The 20,104-nt window shown below is 39.5% G+C and overlaps 1 protein-coding gene across 1 annotated transcript in view; it reads left to right on the top strand.

The window, feature by feature from the left end:
- Nucleotides 1-380: 380 nt before the first annotated feature.
- Nucleotides 381-20,104, top strand: part of CDIN1 (CDAN1 interacting nuclease 1) — a 232,270-nt gene continuing 212,546 nt past the window's right edge. Inside the window, exon 1 of the mRNA XM_061157626.1 lies at nucleotides 381-687. Within this exon, the coding sequence (XP_061013609.1) occupies nucleotides 587-687 (101 nt within the window). The 5' untranslated portion in view covers nucleotides 381-586. The remainder of the gene's footprint in view (nucleotides 688-20,104) is intronic.

Raw genomic sequence — 20,104 nt, 5'->3', positions numbered from 1 at the left:
AGAGTCTTTCGCTGAGAGAAGGCGAGTTTCTTTGCAGGCCTATCTCCGATTGGAGCTGGGGTTAAACGTGCGCGTTTGGAGGCGTTGGAAGCGTGTTCAAATCGCGCGCCCTGGCAGTCGCTTTCCCGGACTCGTGTGTGCCCTGCTGCCTGATCGATGCGCCAGGACTCCCTGGCTTCTGGCAACAGAGAAGGCATTAAAGCCAAGAGCTTCCCACGTTAATCCTAGGTGGGCCGTGCCCAGGGACCTCCCCTTAGAGATTTAGGCGCCACCTCTGCCTGCGGCCGTTACTTCCTGGTTGGCTTGCCCTTAACTGACATGGCGGCTGGCTGCCTTCGGCTGGGCCCACTGCGGCTGCTCAGAACGCCAAGAAAGGGCAGTCTGTCTACAGCCCGCCTCCCGCCGCGGAGGTGCCCGGTGAAGTCTTGGCTTGTGCACCCAGGGTTGCAGGGGGTTAGGGGCCCAGGAAGTCGGGGACACCGCGCTGTGCTGCTGTGTCCGCACCCTCGTCTGTCAACAGCAAGACTGCTCGAGACCAGGGTGTCCTTTTTCCTTTCCCTTGTCATCTCCCTGTCCCTGGCCCAACATGATACTGACCAAAGCCCAGTACGACGAGATAGCCCAGTGCCTAGTGTCTGTACCGCCTACCAGGCAGAGCCTGAGGAAGCTGAAGCAGAGGTTCCCCAGGTAAGTGCCCACCTCGCCCCTCACAGAGCCCTTTTCCCTGCAGCAGCCGTGCCTGGCAGCCCAGCCGGTGCTTAGGAACACGTGTCACACAAAACTGGGGAGGAACACGAGTGTCAGGTGTTAGATCAGGGATGTTGAAAAAGGTTTCTTCTTTGACCAGCCTTATAGGAGAGCCTTAGTGGCTGAATCCCAGGCAGCCTTCCAGGGCCATGCAATTAAGTTCAAATCAACAAATATTTGTTGAAAACTTGGGTTTTGCTAGTTGATGGGTGCACGTAAGTAGGTGCTGCATAAATTCGTTATTGTTGTTTGGTTGCTAAGTTGTGTCCTCCTCTTTGCAACCCCATGGACGGTGTAGTCTGCCAGGCTCCTCTGTCCATGGAATTCTCCAGGCAAGAGTACTGGCGTGGGTTGTTATTTCCTTCTCCAGGGGATCTTCCCCTCCCAGGGATCGAACTGCATCTCCTGCATTGGCAGGCGGATTCTTTACCCTTGAGTGGTTAATTGACAGATTCTAGGAATGAATGACAGGTGGCAGGGCCCTCTCAAAGTGGAACTATGAATTGTAGATTCAAAAGATGAAAATGGAGGACACTTTTAATTGGCCTCTGGAAACAAAGGAGAGTACAGCCTAAAGGGGACTCTTCTGGTTGACTGTGGCTCTCTACTGCAACAAAGTGACCTCAAGTGTTCCAAGCCGGTCAGAGACTGGTACCCTACGGATTCTACTGTTGCGTCAAGCAACCATACGGATGCGCAGATGGGGGATGGCAGAGGATGAGAGCGGGGATAACAGAGGATGAGATGGTTGAATCACATCACCAGTTCAACGGACATGAGTTTGAGCAAGTTCCAGGAGATGGTGAAGGACAGGGAAGCCTGGCGTGCTGTAGTCCACGGGGTTGCAAAGAGTCGGACACGACTGAGTGAACAGTAACAACATTGGATACACATTCCAGGTGTATTTCATACTTCCCTTCTCCCCGCACATGTCTTTTTTCCAATGATTTTTACGCTTATCCAACTTTCTAAGAAGGGACTTTAGCAACTATATGCTATAGATTTCCTCATTTTAAAGATGTATAAACCGAGGCCCTGACATTACACAAAAAACCAATCCAGGACCAGAAGGGGTACTTGTCCCATGTTTAAAGTATAGAATGTTTGTTTATCTTTATTCTGTTTTAAAGCCAAATCTAAATTTATTCCATTTTACTCTGTGGCACTGAACACCATGAGCTTCCTTGTCTTTGACATCATCAAGGAAGTGTTTTCTAGCAGAGAGATTATTGGATAATTGGTATTAGTAATGTACAAATTTAAGGTCTTTTATGACTCAGTATTTTCCTTGAAGGACTCAGTTTTCCTAACCTGTAAAATGAAGGGATCTCTTTTGAATATTATCCAGATTTAATTTATCCTTTTATAGTCTTAAAGATTTTTATCAGATTTGCTAACAAGGAACAAAATTGACAGAGTTAGAATGGGTGAAGGCTGGTCAGGGAATAGATAGATTTTTCTGGGCAATTTTAAGATACATCATGCACTTAGATAATTCTGCTCTTGTTACGTCCTTATATTAGCACTGTATTTTTGCTTCTCTCTTTTGCTCTCTTCTCTTCCTCTCTGCCTCATTCTTTTTCTTCCTTTTCCGTAGCAAATACCTTCTCCTCTCCATTAGAGGTAACCTGTTCTTACTTTTATTAAGGTTTTATGTCGTTTTTTAAAAATTGGAATGTAATTGCTTTACAGTGTTGTATTTTTGCTTTATAAAAACATGAACCAGCTGTATGTATACATATATAGCCTCTCTTCCACCCGTCCCCATCCTACCCCTCTATTCACTGAGCGGTGGGTTGGGCTCCCTGTGTTATATAGCAGCTTCCCAGTAGCTATCTATTTTACACATGATCGTGTCTATGTCAGTGCTGCTCTCTCAGTTCACCCCACCCTCTCATTCCCCTCCCTGTGCCTACAAGTCTGTTCTCTGTGTCTGCGTCTCTCTTCCTGCCCTGCAAATAGGTTCATCGGTACCATTTTTCTCGATTCTACATGTGTGCATTGATGAAGTCCATTTACGAAAGACTCCCATTCCTTTGGGACACCACATGTCTTGCCTATTCTCATATGCCTTTTTTTGAGATATGGCATATGATATATGGATCTCCAAATATTTTTGCTTCTTTCAAATACCATTTAGGGTATAACTAACTCTTCTTTTACTGGAAAGTTTATTGAGAGAGCTGTCCTACCAATCTGCAGAAGGAATTGAAGAGCAGCATGGGTAGGAATTCCATAAAGGGTGTAATTTGAGAGTTGGCCTCACAGTTTGCACTATAGCACTGTTTTACTTTAGGTGTTGGATGCAACAACCTTTAGATTAGGACTCGAACAACCTTTAGATTTGACAGTTCATTTTACCTGAGGATTAGTCAAGTAAGGACCTCAGAGATAATTTCTGGTGGTTCAAAGAAGTTAAGTGACTTGTCAAAAAGCCTGGAGATATTGGATGGCTCAAAAGTGTCTAGAATACAGGTTTCATGACTTTCAGTTCAGAGTTCTATACTAAGCCACCTTAATTAATTTTAATATTAATAACAGCAGCAATAATTTTTTTGTGTGATGTTCACCTAGATTGAATTCTGAAAATAATCAAAGTACTGAAATGCTTTTTAAAATTGCTGAAAATTTTTACTTTGCTGATTTTAAAAGTAGTACATGCTCAGTAAAGAGAATAAAAAAATATTCATAATCTTTCAGCTCTGAAAATTTCTGTTAATATATTTTAAAAATATTTCTAGTCTTTTTTTTCTGTGCAATACTTTCTCTGCTAATATAGTTTATAGGTCCTGTTTTTCTCATTTAACATATTGTAAGCATTTCTCGTCTTTAAAAATTCCTTATAATTTATTTCAAGTAACTAATAATATCCACATTCTAGATGTCTTGCTGGACATCAAGAGTTTTGCTTTTCTAATTTTCTGTATTTATTTTTTTTCCCCAATTATTTTTATTAGTTGGAGGCTAATTCCTTTACAATATTGTAGTGGTTTTTGCCATACATTGACATGGATCAGCCATGGATTTACATGTGTTCCCCATCCTGATCCCCCCACCCTCCTCCCTCCCCATCCCATCCCTCTGGGTCATCCCAGTGCACCAGCCCTGAGCACTTGTCTCATGCATCCAACCTGGACTGGTGATCTGTTTCACACTTGATAATATACATGTTTCAATGCTGTTCTCTTGAAACATCCCACCCTCGCCTTCTCCCATAGAGTCCAAAAGTCTGTTCTATACATCTGTGTCTCTTTTTCTGTCTTGCATATAGGGTTATCGTTACCATCTTTCTAAATTCCATATATATGCATTAGTATACTGTATTGGTCTTTATCTTTCTGGCTTACTTCACTCTGTATAATGGCCTCCAGTTTTATCCATCTCATTAGAACTGATTCAAATGTATTCTTTTTGATGGCTAAGTAATATTCCATTGTGTATATGTACCGCAGCTTTCTTATCCATTCGTCTGCTGATGGGCATCTAGGTTGCTTCCATGTCCTGGCTATTATAAACAGTGCTGCGATGAACATTGGGGTACACGTGTCTCTTTCAGATCTGGTTTCCTCGGTGTGTATGCCCAGGAGTGGGATTGCTGGGTCATATGGCAGTTCTATTTCCAGTTTTTTAAGGAATCTCCACACTGTTCTCCATAGTGGCTGTACTAGTTTGCATTCCCACCAACAGTGTAAGAGGGTTCCGTTTTCTCCACACCCTCTCCAGCATTTATTGCTGGAGACTTTTGGATAGCAGCTATCCTGACTGGCGTGTAATGGTACCTCATTGAGGTTTTGATTTGCATTTCTCTGATAATGAGTGATGTTGAGCATCTTTTCATGTGTTTGTTAGCCATCTGTATGTCTTCTTTGGAGAAATGTCTGTTTAGATCTTTGGCCCGTTTTTCGATTGGGTCATTTATTTTTCTGGAATTGAGCTGCAGGAGTTGCTTGTATATTTTTGAGATTAATCCTTTGTCTGTTTCTTCACTTGCTATTATTTTCTCCCATTCTGAAGGCTGTCTTTTCACCTTGCTTATAGTTTCCTTTGTTGTACAAAACCTTTTAAGTTTAATTAGGTCCCATTTGTTTATTTTTGCTTTTATTTCCATTACTCTGGGAGGTGGGTCATAGAGGATCTTGCTGTGATTTATGTCAGAGAGTGTTTTGCCTATGTTCTCCTCTAGGAGTTTTATAGTTTCTGGTCTTACATTTAGATCTTTAATCCATTTTGAGTTTATTTTTGTGTATGGTGTTAGAAAGTGTTCTAGTTTCATTCTTTTACAAGTGATTGACCAGTTTTCCCAGCACCACTTGTTAAAGAGGTTGTCTTTTTTCTATTGTATATTCTTGCCTCCTTTGTCAAAGATAAGGTGTCCTATTTCTGTATTTATATCATGCCAAGTCTGCTTGTTTTCCTATTAATACTTTAGAGTCTCAGGAATTGGGAATGACCATATCATCAGTTTTCAAACTTTTGGTCTCTTCAAACTCTAAAAAGGTACTGAGGACCCCAGAAAACTTTTGTTTACATGGGTTTTATCTGTTGATATTTACCAAAATGTAAATTAAACCTGAGAAATTTTAAAAATTGCTTATTTTAAAGACTAATAACCATAATTTCAAAAAGCTAATGAGAAAAAATGGCCTTGTTTTACACTTTTGCAAATCTCTTTACTACTTGTCTTAATAGAAACAAGATTTGTCTTAATAGAAACAAGATCTGTCTTCTTTGGCATTCAACCTGTGATATGCTATCTTGATGAAAGAATATGAAGAAATTCTGGCCTTAGACAAAAATTGTAGTTGGAAAAGGGAAAAGTATTTTTGTTACTATATAGTACCCAACAAGTGGTATTTTCTTAGAAGTTAATTGCAATGTGGAAAGTGAAGCCATATTATAGAACTTTTTGGCCAGTCTTGAACTTTGAGTGGATCTTTCACCCATGCATAGTTCTTATCATCATTCATTGTTCATTTGCAAAATACTGGTTGTGAGTTATGCAGATCTTCTAAATGTTGTCACCTTTCATTACACAGCATCAAAAACAATCACATTTGTTGATATCCCCACTGATCTCATCAGAAAAGTCTGTAGGATTTGAAGCTGTAACACTTACGGTGATGGATGCAGAGTTTTCCAATATTTGATTTTCCCCTTGAAAGCTCAGTTTTTTTGTTGGCAGCAAATACTATTGGTTGTTTCTCTTGAAGTGACAGGCTCATGTTGTTTATTTTTGAGAAAATGTCTGCCAGATCCCCAAATGTGAATAATCATAGTTTGTTTGTCATTCATCCAAGAAGAATTGGTGTTCCATGGAAAGGGCACCTAGTTCAGCTCTGAAACAGTCATACAAATGCTTCCCCTTCAGATAGTCATCATGCTTCGATATGCAGTAGACGTGCTTCTGGTTTACCTCTTATTTTGTTATACAGAATGTTAAGAGAATGTGTATCTAGGGTTGAGAGTTAATAAAATTAATAAGTGAATCTTAAGATATTCTTATGTGAAACTGGCTTTCTTTCTTCCTGCAAGCATGAGACTCCTAGGCCAGTTGTGTCCAGCCTTGGTTTGTGCTCAGGAGCTGGCAGTTTTAGCCACCATTCTTTTTGCACCATCAGTTCTAATGTCACACAGAAGAAAAGGCAAATCAAGTCTTACCATTTCTGTAAAAATAGTTTTGACCCTCTAGACCTTTGAGAGAGTCTCAGTCAGGGACTCTAGGGGTCCATCAGCCTCACTTTAACAACTGTTAGCAGTTTCAAACTAAAGGGTATTTATATTTTGAAGGATTTTGATGTTTATTGACAAATTACTATCAAAAAGATTATGTTAATCCAATTCCTAACAGTTCACAGTGTATAGTATCCGTTTCTGTAACTTTTGTCAGTATTGAAGAGAGTCATCATTTTGTTTTTAGTATGATGGATCAAGAATGACATCTCATAATTTACATTTTTTGATAATTTACATAATTTGCATTTTTTAATGCATTTTATATTTTCCCCTTGTTTATTGTCTTGAATTACTTGCCTGGTGTCCTTTTCCTAATTTTCCATCAGCGTGTTTGTTCTTACTGTCTACTGGTTTTTTTTTTATTATTTATTGATCTGCACATGTTAAGGGTGTTGGTGCTTTACATGTCATATTTTTATTGTAGATATTTTACCAATTGTTGTACTTTTAAATATTATTTTTTTATATTCTTAACTTTAAATTTATGCTTTTCTGTCCTAAGATATGAAATGTAAATTTTTCACCTAAATATTCTTCTAGGTTCTTTATGGTTTGCTTTCTTATTCTTAACTCTTTAATCTTTCCAGGTGGAGTTTCTTTTAGTATATGCCCAAAGGTAAATATGTAGTTTCATTTTCCCCAAACCTAACTTTTATTTTGCACTTTGGCTTCTATTTTGTAACATCATTCTCCATGGCCTCTTTGTTTTCATGAAATTACAAATTTATGTTTTCCAAGTCAGTGCATTAAACTTGGGCTGTCTCCTTAACCACTCTGGTTGCAGAATCCTTCAATTTAAAGTGGAGTAGAATTTTGTGATGTCTAATATTTTTTCAACTCCCAAACTCACCCTTATTCTATTCTATTCTGCAGTTTTACAGTAAATGGGCCCTTTGACCCCAAGAACATAGGACATACTGCATCTAAGTACTGGCTGAGGATGTAGTCCTTTATCTGCATCTCTCAATCTTATTCCTGGACTTCCTTACTCAGGCAAAAGCCCCCAGCCCCTATGTATTTATCTTATTTTGAAATTTTAACTTACAGAAAAGTTGAAGAAATATTATAGAGAATAACCATATATGCTTCACTCAGGTTCCCCTAATGTTAACATCTTACATAACCACTATACAATTGTCAAAATCAGGAAATTGGTTTTAATACAATATAGTCAAGTAATTTACAGACCTGTTTTGAACTTTGCTAGTTGTTTTGTTTTGTTTTTGACTAATGTCTCTTTTCTATTTCAGGATCACACATGAGATTAGTTGTCATGTCTTTGTGGTCTTCTTCATCCTGTGACTGTTCCTTACTATTTTTTTTTTTTTATCTTTTATGATACTGTCACTTTTGAAGAGTTTAAGTTATTTTGTTGAATGTCCCTAAGTTTATGTTTAATGTTTTCTCATGAGTAGATGCAGGTAAACATTTTTGGCAAGAATACCCTAGAAGTGATGTTGCCCTTCTCAGGGTATGTTATCCGGGGGACCAGACTTGTCTTGTTGCACAGGGTTAAACTTATTTGCTTGGTTAAGGGGTGATGTCTGCTATGTTTCTCCACTGTAAAGTTACTAATGTCCTTTTTCCTATAATTGCCTTGTGGGGATATCCTTTGAGTCTCTGCAACTATCCTCTTTCTCACCTTACACTTTCCCCCACTGATTTTAGCACCCATCAATGGTTCTTACATGAAATAGTTACTATGGGTATTGCCCATTGGTGATTTTCTAGTTCTCTTACTGGAGTACTCTTTCAACTAGTATTGTTTTTTTACCACATTTTATGTAAAACAGTCTGTCCTATAGTCAGCCCATGATTTTCACCAGTCGTTGGAGTTTATTTACACTCACTGTGTACTGTTTGTGGCACTATTTGGATAGTTTTTAGAAAGCAGAAAGGATAATATAGTAATTAATTTTGAATAACCTGTGGTCTGAGGAGTTCAAGACACATCTAATAACTATAAATTATTAGAATCATAGAATGTTGGAAACTAAAATATTGTTGTACAGTTAGTTCAGATATGGCTAGTCAAGATGAATTCTTAGAGGAGATACAACTCTGTTCTTTTGTTGGTAAACTGCCCTTTTGCACAATTTAATTTTTTCCTGAGCTCCTTTGTTATGCATTAGTTATTTGGTTACTATTGATTCCTATTCTAATGAGTCATAAGTCAAACTCTAAGCAAATAAGTGTCTTTACCTTGTTTCTGTATTTTTTCTCTTAGGAATCCTTGCACAGGTTTTTCTAATGATGCCTACCACATTTCTAAGCTCTTTTTATTTTTATTTTTTTGGCCTTGGTCTGCTTTCACGGTATAGGCAGTCATTCACTTTTATGCGGCTCTTCCTAGAGAAATCTCTAAAGAAATAGTTAACATTTGGCTGGGCTCCCTGTTCTTAAACATATATACTTGGATTATTTTCTTGAGATCTTCACTTAACTCTGAGAACTGGAGTTAAGGCTGGCTCTACTTGTGTATTTGCCAATATTGAACTTAGTAGTTCTTGGTAGTGGACTTAGGGGTCTAGTCTGGTTAGGAATGGAGGAGTGAAAGGACTTGCTTGAGGCAAGAACAATCATTTTACTTAGCTTTTGCATTTGTTTGGGGGCTTCCCTGGTGGCTCAGATGATAAAGAATCTGCCTGCAATGCGCGAGATCTAGGTTCCATCCCTGGATCAGAAAGATTCCTTGAAGGGAATGGCAACCCACTCCAGTACTCTTGCCTGGAAAATTTCATGGATAGAAGAGCCTGGAGGGCTACAGTCCATGGGGTCACACAGAGTCGGACACGACTGAGCTACTAAGTCGCCTAGCTTCATTTGATGCTACTATTGGTTGGTTATAGTTGTCCTTTTCTGAAGACTCTGTTCCTCTTTCCCCCTTCCCCATGCATTTTAACCTGTAACTTTTCCCATAGGAAATCTTGTATTTCATTCTTTTTACTTCCTGTAACAATTTGTTCTTGGGAAGTGACTGGGCTCTGCCTCTTTTTATCTGAGTCATAGTTGTTGTTGTTTAGTCACTCAGTCTGACTCTTTGCAGCCCCAAGGACTGTAACCCGTCAGGCTCCTCTCTGTCCATGGGGCTTTCCAGGCAAGAATTCTGGAGCAGGTTGCTGTTTCCTTCTCCAGGGGATCTTCTCCAGGGATCGAACCGGCATCTTCTGCAGGTCTTCTGCATTGCAGGCCAATTCTTTATCGCTGAGCCACGAGGGAAGCCCATCTGTAAAAGGAGGAATAAAGCTCCACAGCTGGGAAGTAAGAGAAACAGGATTCAAACCCAGGCAGGGTCTGAGTCCAGATTCTTCCTCTCCCTCTTCAATTCCTTAAGGCTGTTGTGAGGATTAAGTGAAATAAGGCATGTGAAACAGAAACACTTAGTATAGTATAGAGGTTCTAGTAAGTATTTAATAGATGGTAAGTATGATTACTTGGAGAAGGCAATGGCAACCCACCCCAGTACTCTTGCCTGGAAAATCCCATGAGCAGAGGAGCCTGATAGGCTGCAGTCCATGGGGTCACAGAGTCGGACATGACTGAAGCGACTTAGCAGCAGCAGCAAGTATGATTACTGTTATTATTAGAATTTAGTAAATGGCCCACAGTAGAAGAAATGTCTAGCTAGTAACTTTTGAAACATAGAAGATGCAAATTTGCTTTAATATGAATCAATTGATTGTGTGCCTTTGAACACATAGATTTGATCATTAGTTGACTATGGCTCATATATCAGAAACTTGCCTTATATCTTTCATAGCAATATGTAATACCATTAAAAAAAAACAACAACAATAACTTTTAAACCTAGAGTCACTGACTCTTTTAGAATGATAGTAGCACATCGAAGGTATGGGCTTCCCTGGTGGCTCAGACTGTAAAGAATCTGCTTGTAAAGCGGGAGACCTGGGCTCAGTCCCTGAGTTGGGAAGATCCCCTGAAGAAAGGAATGGCTAACCCCTCCATTGTTCTTGTCTGGAGAATTCCATAGACAGAGGAGCCTGGCAAGCTACAGTCCATGGTATCAAAGAGTGGGACACGACTGAGTGATTTTCACTTTCACTTATTGAAGTTATAATTACTATTACAGGGCTTGGTTTGCTGAAATTGGAAGATTGTTTCTATTGACCTTGTTCTCTCAATTGAATTGAAAGTTGGTACTCAATTGGTGGTCAATTTTCTATACTCCTGATAATGTTATGGTGTACCTGAGTTCCAGAGTCATGAGTGAGAATAGCTCATAAAGGGAGAAAACATCAGCCTTTTATCGAACTGGAAATTCTTCTAGTGTTTTTGCCAAGGAAATGTAACTAATTTATGTGACTTTCAAAAATAATACTTATATTTAGTAGGAATATTTCTGTATTGATCATTAGTGCAAATTGGGAAAGAAATTGGCCTAACAATATGATTATTTTATGTGTTTCCTTTAGTCATCTTTAAAAACATGCTTTTTTACTCTGTAAGATGTAAAGTTATTATTTTGTTGCTGTATTTATGAAAAAGTGAAAGTGAAAATCACTCTGGACTAGGTAGCCTTTCCCTTCTCCAGGGAATGTTCCCAACCCAGGGATTGAACCCAGGTCTTCCACATTGCAGGTAGATTCTTTACCAGCTGAGCCACAAGGGAAGCTCAAGAATACTGGAGTAGGGGTAGCCTATCCCTTCTTCAGGGGATCTTTCCGACCCAGGAATTGAACCTGGGTCTCCCTGGGTCAGGAAGATCCCCTGGAGAAGGAAATGGCAACCCACGCCAGTACTCTTGCCTGGAAAATCCCATGGACTGAGGATCCTGGTAGGCTACAGTCCATGGGGTCGCAAAGAGTCGGACACGACCAAGCGACTTCACTTTCACTTTCACTCCTGCATTGCAGGCGGATTCTTTACCAACTGATCTGTCAGGGAAAAAGACTTCTGGAAGCCTATTTTGTTAAGCATATGGCATCATCAGTTTCTGAAAAAAGTGCTTAACTTTTATCAGGTATTTGTGCCCCTCTACATGTGCATAGTTGTAAAAGTGATATGAACTTGAATTCCTGCAAAGGAGTATTTGAAGAAAACCTCATATAGTGTTATCCAGAGAGGAACCTATATGCTGACAATATTTCTTATTAGTTTGAGGGGGAGACTTTTATGTTATTAGATTATTGACTTCATTTTTAAGTCTATATTCAGGCATCCGACTTCAGTCTACTAAGTAATAACTGATCCTGGCATGTTTGCTGGTACAATAAAAAGGAATTATATATTTCCCTAGGAGAAAAATGTTCAATAGATGTATAGGGTAATAATGTTTTATTATTTGACTTTCAACAAATGTTGACTGAATTTCCCATTATGTTTTTATTACACATTTTGTGCAATTTTGCCATATTGGTTGGATTTTCCTTAAAAAAGCAAACAGCCGATATAAAAACCCTTCTTCAGAGTAAGCATGAAAAGTGACCTTAATATATTAAAGTCATGTACTGGTATGAAAATCATGTGGGAGACAGGTAAAGGATAAATTTTCCTTTCTTTCATTTTTGGTTGTCTTTTTCTTGAAGGGAAATGTCTTCAAGTGTTTGTTTTAGACATTCTGGTTTCACATTGCCTCTTTGAAGAGCTGGTGTACTATGATGAACACAGGAAAGGTGTTTGGCCACAGTTTCTCACTGAATGACGAGTCTCCATTTCTCTCTTTTTTTTTTTCCAAGTCTCCATTTCTTAGGGGAGCAGACAGACAGCTTCATCCAGGATGGTTTGGTCCATGGGTTTGAAACCAGCATGGAGCTACCTGTGCATGTTGGATTAATGATGGCACATGGGTGGTCATGAATCCAGCCCTATTCTGGCCACTTGGGGGAACTTATTCTTGCCTCTACTTTTCTTTCTTTTCTCCACCCCTAGCTTTCAGGAGGCATCTTGATAACATATTTAAGAGTTAACTCGATGGGCATGAGTTTGAGTAAACTCTGGGAGCTGGTGATAGACAGGGAGGCCTGGCGTGCTGCGATTCATGGGGTCGCAAAGAGTCGGACACGACTGAGCAACTGAACTAAACTGAACTGAATGCTTCCTTATGAACCAAAATTTCCTTTTTGCCAAAGAACAGTGATACAGTTGACAATGTCAGCTTTTTCAAGTGCCTTCCCTTTACTACGGTGTGATCTTTTCTGTGCCTTCAAGACAGCAAATAAGTTTTTTGTTTTTGTGTTTTAACCTAGTGTGTTCAAACTGTGACCCGATAAAACCTACAGTCTCATTAAAATAACCAAGAGCTCTGTAATTTTCCATCCAAAGTAAAATGTTAAAATATCTCAGGACTTTTTTTTTTAATGTGTTTTAAACATTGATATTCAGTTGCTAAAAATGTTTGAAATTGGTTAAACTTAGAGAAATAACTTCAACACCATGGGAATAAATATTTTGAAACAAAGCAATACAAGTAGAGGAAAAAGTACGGTGAATTCATGTGTCTTGATACTGATGTTCAATATAATATGTAAGCACTGGATCTTTCCTTGGCTGAATGCTGACTCATGGGAATTGGGGCAATTCTGTGTCAAGCTCAGGCTATTTCTTAGGTTTTCCTGGGCTTCCCTTGTGGTTCAGTTGGTAAAGAATCCGCCCGCAATGCAGGAGACCTGGGTTCTATCCCTGGGTTGGGAAGATCCCCTGGAGAAGGGAAAGGCCCCTCACTCCAGTATTCTGGCCTGGAAAATTCCAGGGACTGTATAGTCCATGGGGTCGCAAAGAGTCAGACACGACTATAGTCATGAGTGAGTGAGTGTCCTAGGAGCAGTAGTCATTTTACCAGTCTGAGACTTAAAATGGTGCATTTTCACTCCTTCCAACATAACTCATGTGTTTATTTTCAATCTTCTGGTTATTGTTAGACCTGTCCTTTGCTTCGGGCCTAAGAAAAGGTGAAATATAAACTCGGATCTTATATTTATTCTGTTTTAGGAAATAGGCATAGCAGACCCTTGATATTTACAAGTGTTATTAACTCTTGATATTTAGAAGAGTTATCATTTACAACTTTTGAAAATCCCCAAATACACTGCTGGTACTGCATAGGATGGCAAAGGTCTCTAAAGTTTGTGATATACTTTTTAATTAAGTTAAACTCACTTCTCAGCTAACTGACTTGCTGCTCCCCACATCGGCCTAGGGTTATGGAAAACTCAGATTGACCCTCAGCAAGTTTAGGGATCAGTGTTTGTCATGGATATTTGTGATCACTCTCAAGAAGTCAGAACTGGGTGTGTTTCATTTAAGACTGCTGTGGGTCCCCGGCTCCAGCCTCAGGACATATAGAAATGCAGGGTAAAACGCTTTGTGGTTTGTCACTTGAGCTGGGGCCACATCTTAGCCCCCAAAGATTCCATACCTTGTGAGATGGTGTCTAAGACTTGTGGCGGGCTAAGGCTCTTTGTAGGTGACCTCTTTCGTAGCTGGAATGTGGGAGAGTAAAGCATCATTTAAATGCGTCTTACTACAATCATACATGAAATTAGACTGGTGATTTTTTTTTTTTCCTTGATTTTTTGCTTCTGTCTAAAACTCTTTCTAGCTGATACCATCTTTTGTTTAAGGTATGTTACACTGCTGTTTGTTTTTGCTGATACTGTTGGTAGAGAAAGCTAATAAAATTTGAAATTCACTTACACTTCAAGAGTCTCTCTTATATCCCCAGTGAATTTAGCTAAGACACTAAATGGATTGGGGGTTGTGAGAGAGGCTCTTGGTTGTATAGCATTGAAGACTTCACAGACCCTTGTCTAGATATAACATATAGTTCACAAACATCATTTCTTAACTGATGCAGCTAACATTATCTAAATTTTTACTTCCTGAGGGCAGCTAAAATATATATTATTATAAAAATACATTTAATGTCCAGTTCGTAACATTTTTGGGCTTCCCAGTTTGCTCAGTGGTAAAAGAATCTGCCTGCCAATGCAGGAGATTCAGGTTTGATCCCTGGGTCAGGAAGGTCCCCTGGAAGAGGGCATGGCAACCCACTCCAGTATTCTTGCTGGAAAATCCCATGGACAGAGGAGCTTGGTGGGCTACAGTCCATGGGGTCACAAAAAGTTGGACATGACTGAGCAACCAAGCATGCATGCATTTTGAATTTTTATTTGCATTTTGGTGGGCATGTTTAGAGCTGGTCACTTGCTGATCACAAACACTTCTCCTGAGGGATCTGCATAACTCTCTCATTATTTCAGATGCAGTGACTTAGAGAGTGTTGGACTGAGATCATAACTAGAGATCGTCTAGTCAAATCGGTTAGTGTTAAGAGAGGCAGAAACTGTGGAGAGTTTGACCAGAATTACACATCTGGAGGCAAAACTCTCCTTTCATACTCTTTAGTTAAAGATCGCCGACTGCCCTGGAAGTCTGGCGGGCCAGGCTGGTATCAGCAAGAAATGAAGGAGTGGCGCTGGCCTGGTTGGGGTGGTGGCGAAGTGAAGGGACAGTCGTGTGCATGGACAGGGCAGCCGCAGCCTTAGCCAGCCCTCTGCTGCTGTGTTGGAATGTGGGCCCAAGACTGCCAGAGCTTCTGTTCTCTAGAAAGCAGCTCGATCTGATTTTTCAGCTGGGGGAGAAAAAAAATCCTGAATTTTAAATTTTGTCAATTTGTTTGAATTTTGAAAAAGCACTCTGTGGGCCAACAGTTTCCTGGCCAAACAGACTAAGTTTGTGGGCTGAATTTGGCCTGCAGCCCATGGGTGCTGGAGTTGGCTCTTCCCAGCTTGTGAGAGCGAATTGCAAGCATCTTTTCTCCTCTGTGTACAATGTGACCTTGCATCAGCCATCGTGGGAGTGTTGACACCACTGAAATTGGCTACTGTGCAAACCTCAGCTTACCCAATCTCTCCCCCATTTCACCAAAGACATTTATTTTATTTTTCATTGGGGTATAGTTGCTTTACAATATTGTGTTAGTTTTTGCTATTTGTGTTAGTTCACACAATGAATCAGCTATGTGTGCGTGTGTGTGTACGTATATATCCCCTCCTTCTTGAACCTCTTTCTTTCTCCCTCCTCTCTATATCATTACAGAGCACCAAGCTGAACTCCCAGTGCTACACTCCGTAAGCAGCTTCCCAGCAGCTAGCTATCCTATATAAGGCACTTCTTAAGCCTCTGCACCGCTGCATGCCATCAGCAATTTGAGACCTTTGCATTACACATTATGGCCCTGTGGCATATCTTTTCTCGAATTCTCTTTACCCAGTTTACTGTGACTTTTATAGCTTTTTTCCTAGAAAGAGCTCCTAACACATACATCTGTACCTCATCGATTCTTATAAATTATAATATTTTTGTGAATGTTGAACTTTCTTCCCCCTCACCTCCACCCTTGGCTTTTTTGTTTCTGGGATCTGAACAGAGGATACATAATTTTTTCCCCCACCATGGTTATTATGGGAACTAGAATTCTTCAGTACCTAGCACATTGTAGGTGCTATGAATCATATTGTAACAGACATTTGATTGAGCAGACCTAAAAAAAAATGCTGCTTGGTTATAAAACAAAATCTATATACATGTCTCATTTAGGAAAATTAACCCCTTTCAGAATAGAGTCATTGACTAAATTTAGTGATTATTCATTCTATAGGAATTTAGAAATGCTCCCATGGTATACCTAAGAGTTTATCATGTCAGAAATTATTTTAAGACAGACTTCAAGCTTAGTTGTTACCTGTTCACTTGGCAATTACTCCAATATAAAAAGGAAAATAAACATCTCTGCAGTTGTAATGAAAAACAATGGAATGGGAGGGGGGAGATAGCCAATTGATTACCATTTGATTTAGTACAGTTTTGTAAAGACTTAATTATCACATGTTCAGATGTGAGTATTTCTTTTCAAAGTCCAAAGTATCAGTAATAAAATAACATGATAGCATACAACTAAAACAGAAGTTTTATTTGAAAATAAAATCAACATTAAGCAAGCATATGTGTATTTCAGAATGTACACATTCTGTGTGGGGGTGGGCCCACACCTGTGGTCTGGCCCGGTGGTATTGAGTTTGGCAGAGTTGTCATGGCTTGTGATTGACCTTGGGTGGTTTATTTAGCTCTCTCTGTTTATGGTTAATTATTGTATAAATCGATAGGAAGCAAAACCCTATTATTGTGAACTCCAGGAGGCCATTCAGTTTTTTGTTGTAGAGGCAGTTTTTTACATTGGTTTAAAAAACGTGGCTTTGGAAATAGACAGCTGAATTCTGGCTTCATGACTTACTTGCTGGTGACGTTGGTGCCTCAGTGTCCTTGTTTATAAAATGGGATTCTTAGAAACTTGACCTAAGTTAGTACATGAGAAATGATTAGGCAGTTCCTGATACTGTGTCGAATTAATTTTGCTACTGCTCTTACTGGTTGTCTCTGGTTATCATTGTTGATTTAAGGATGCTTGTTGCAATGGTTCAGTTCAGTTCAGTTGCTCAGTCATGTCTGATGCTTTGTGACTCCATGGACTGCAACATGGCAGGCTTCCTTGTCCATCACCAGCTCCTAGGGCTTGCTCAAACTCATGTCCATCAAGTCACTGATTCCATCCAACCATCTCATCCTCAGTTGTCCCCTTCTCCTCCTGCCTTCAGTCTTGCCCAGCCTCAGGGTCTTTTCCAATGAGTCAGTTCTTCACATCAGGTGGCCGAAGTATTGGAGCTTCAGCTTCAGCATCAGTTTTTCCAATGAATATTCAGTGTTGATTTCCTTTAGGATTTACTGGTTTGATCTCGTTGCAGTCCGAAGGACTCTCAAGAGTTTTCTCTAACACCACACAGTTCAAGAGCATCAATTCTTTGGCACTCAGCTTTCTTTATAGTCCAACTTTCACATCTATACATGACTACTGGAAAAACCATAGCTTTGACTAGATGGACCTTTGTTGGCAAAGTAATGTCTCTGCTTTTTAATATGCTGTCTAGGTTGGTCATAGCTTTTCTTCCAAGGAGCAAGTGTCTTTTAATTTCATGGCTGCAATCACCATCTGCAGTGATTTTGGAATCCAAGAAAATAAAGTCTGTCGCTGTTTCCACTGTTTCCCTGTCTATTTGCCATGAAGTGATGGGACCGAATGCCATGATCTTAGTTTTTCTAATGTTGAGTTTTAAGCCAGTTTTTTAACTCTGCTCTTTCATCAAGAGGCTTTTAATTTCCTTTTCTCTTTCTGCCATAAGGGTAGTGTCATTTGCATATATGAGGTTATTGATATTTCTCCTGGCAATCTTGATTCCAGTTTGTGCTTCATCCAGCCTGGCATTTCGCATGATATACTCCTCATAAAAGTTAAATAAGTAGGGCGACGTACTCCTTTCCCAATTTGGAACCAATCTGTTGTTCCATGTCTGGTTCTAACTGTTGCTTCTGAACCTGCATACAGTTTTCTAAGGAGGCAGGTTAGGTGGTCTGGTATTCCCATCTCTTTAAGAATTTTCCACAGTTTATTGTGATCCACACAGTCAAAGGCTTTGGCGTAGTCAATAAAGCAGTAGATGTTTTTCTGGAACTCTCTTGCTTTTTCTGTGATCCAACAGATGTTGACAATTTGATCTCTGGTTCCTCTGCTTTTTCTAAATCCAGTTTGTACATCTGGAAGTTCTTGGTTCACGTACTATTGACGCCTCACTTGGAGAGTTTTGAGCATTATTTTGTTAGTGTGTTGTGATAGTATCTGTGGTTATAACAGACTCAGTGTTAGAAACTGAAAAGATTTTGTCTAAACCACTCTCCTTATTTTCTTGATTTCCAAAGTGTTTTTCTTTAACCCCCACGATAATAGGAAACCAGCTTTTAACAAATTAGGGTGAAAATATAGTCCTTAGCTGATACTGGCAACCATGATGTGTTTTTGCATTGGTGGCAAAATGGGCATCTCAAGGTTTAGATTGATTCCTCCCACTTAGGAAACAGTCGTGTAACATGATCACTGCCTAAGACAAAATAACTGGAAATGTTAAAACCTGATACTTTTATTTTTTAAATTTTTTTTGGAGTGTGGTTATTTTATAACCTTGTGTTCTTTCTGCTGTGCAGCAAAGTGAGTCAGCTATATTATATATATATGTAATATATTTATATGCACACACATATATATGTATATGCCCTCTTTTCTGGATTCCCTTCCCACTTAGGTCACCACAGAGCTTTGAGTAGAGTTCCCTGAGCTGTATAGTAGGTTCTTGTGTGTGTGTGTACTGTCGTTCAGTCATATCTAGTTCTTTTCAGCCTCATGGACTGTAGCCTGCCAGGTACCTATGCCCATGGAATTTTCCAGGCAAGAGTACTGGAGTGGATTGCCATTTCCTACTCAAGGGGATCTTCCTGACCCAGGGGCTGAACGCCCATCTCTTATGGGCTGGTACATTCTTTACCACTAGTGCCGCCTGGGAAAACCCATAGTAGTTTCTTATCAGTTACCTGTTATCTACACAGTATCAGTGGCATGTTTATGTCAGTCCCTGTCTCCCAATTCATTCCAGCCTCCCTTTACCCACTTGGTGTCCATGTGTTTCTTCCCTATGTCTGTATCTCTTTCTGCTTTGTGAATAAATTCATCTGTATCATTTTTCTAGATCCCATATATAAGTGATATTATATGGTATGTGTTTTTCTCTTTCTGACTTACTTCATTCTGTATGAGAGTCTCTAGGTCCATCCATGATGGCTGATGAAGCCTGAGAATTTTAGAAAAGTGTGTTCTTACAATTACTTTTCTCAGAAACACCCCCCACCCCATATTCTGGAAGCTCTTTTATGTTTACTTCATCTTGATAATAGAGTGGTTATGAATTTATGAAAGATATTTGTGTGAATATCAGTTTTGGAGTCAGGCTTCTGTACCAGAAAGTCATTTGAGTCTAGTAATTATATGAGTTCAAGTGAAAGTCTTCCAGGGCATGCAGAGTTTGTTGGATGCTCTAGGTCATCACATGAGTGTGAATGTTGATTTCAGTGTTTAATATAAAGATTAATAACTTAGAAGAACTAGTGTTTTTAAACAACTTAAAATCTATTCGTGATGCCAGTACTGTTTATGAAAAGACCTTGTGGTAAACACAAAGAAATTATAGAAACTTTTTTAAAGAAAATTGATTTATTGTTTCTTAAGGCTTTGCTTATAATTAATTACAATGTGTTCTGGAATGCTGCCTGCAAAGAATTTGCTTAATTTATCATATTTGTGCAGTTCTGCTGATCATATAGTTGCAGTAATAATCAGTTGGGCAATATAGTAATTCTTGCCCTTCCTTTGCTATTATATTTTATTTATTTATTTATTGGCTGCTCCGCCACAGCATGTGGGATCTTTGTTCCCCAGCCAGGGATCAAACTCATGTTCCCCAACCAGGGATCGAACTCATGTTCCCCTGCATTGGAAGTGTGGAGTCTTAGCCAGTGGCCCACCAGGGAAACCCCTTTTCTATTTTTTCAGAGAGCATATCTTCCAAGTTCTCAGTCACAGAGGCTTGCAGCTTTTGATATGCTTCGCTTAAACTGCTTAGGCCAGATTGGAATAAAATTATTAAAACTGGTTAGAGATCTTCATGCTTTAAAAAATAATAATACTTTAAAACTCTGAGTGAATAGAAAAACTCTGAAAAATAGG

Source organism: Dama dama, chromosome 12, assembly GCF_033118175.1.
Source record: "Dama dama isolate Ldn47 chromosome 12, ASM3311817v1, whole genome shotgun sequence".
Taxonomy (NCBI): Eukaryota; Metazoa; Chordata; class Mammalia; order Artiodactyla; family Cervidae; genus Dama; species Dama dama.
This window is presented reverse-complemented; position numbering and strand designations above follow the sequence as displayed.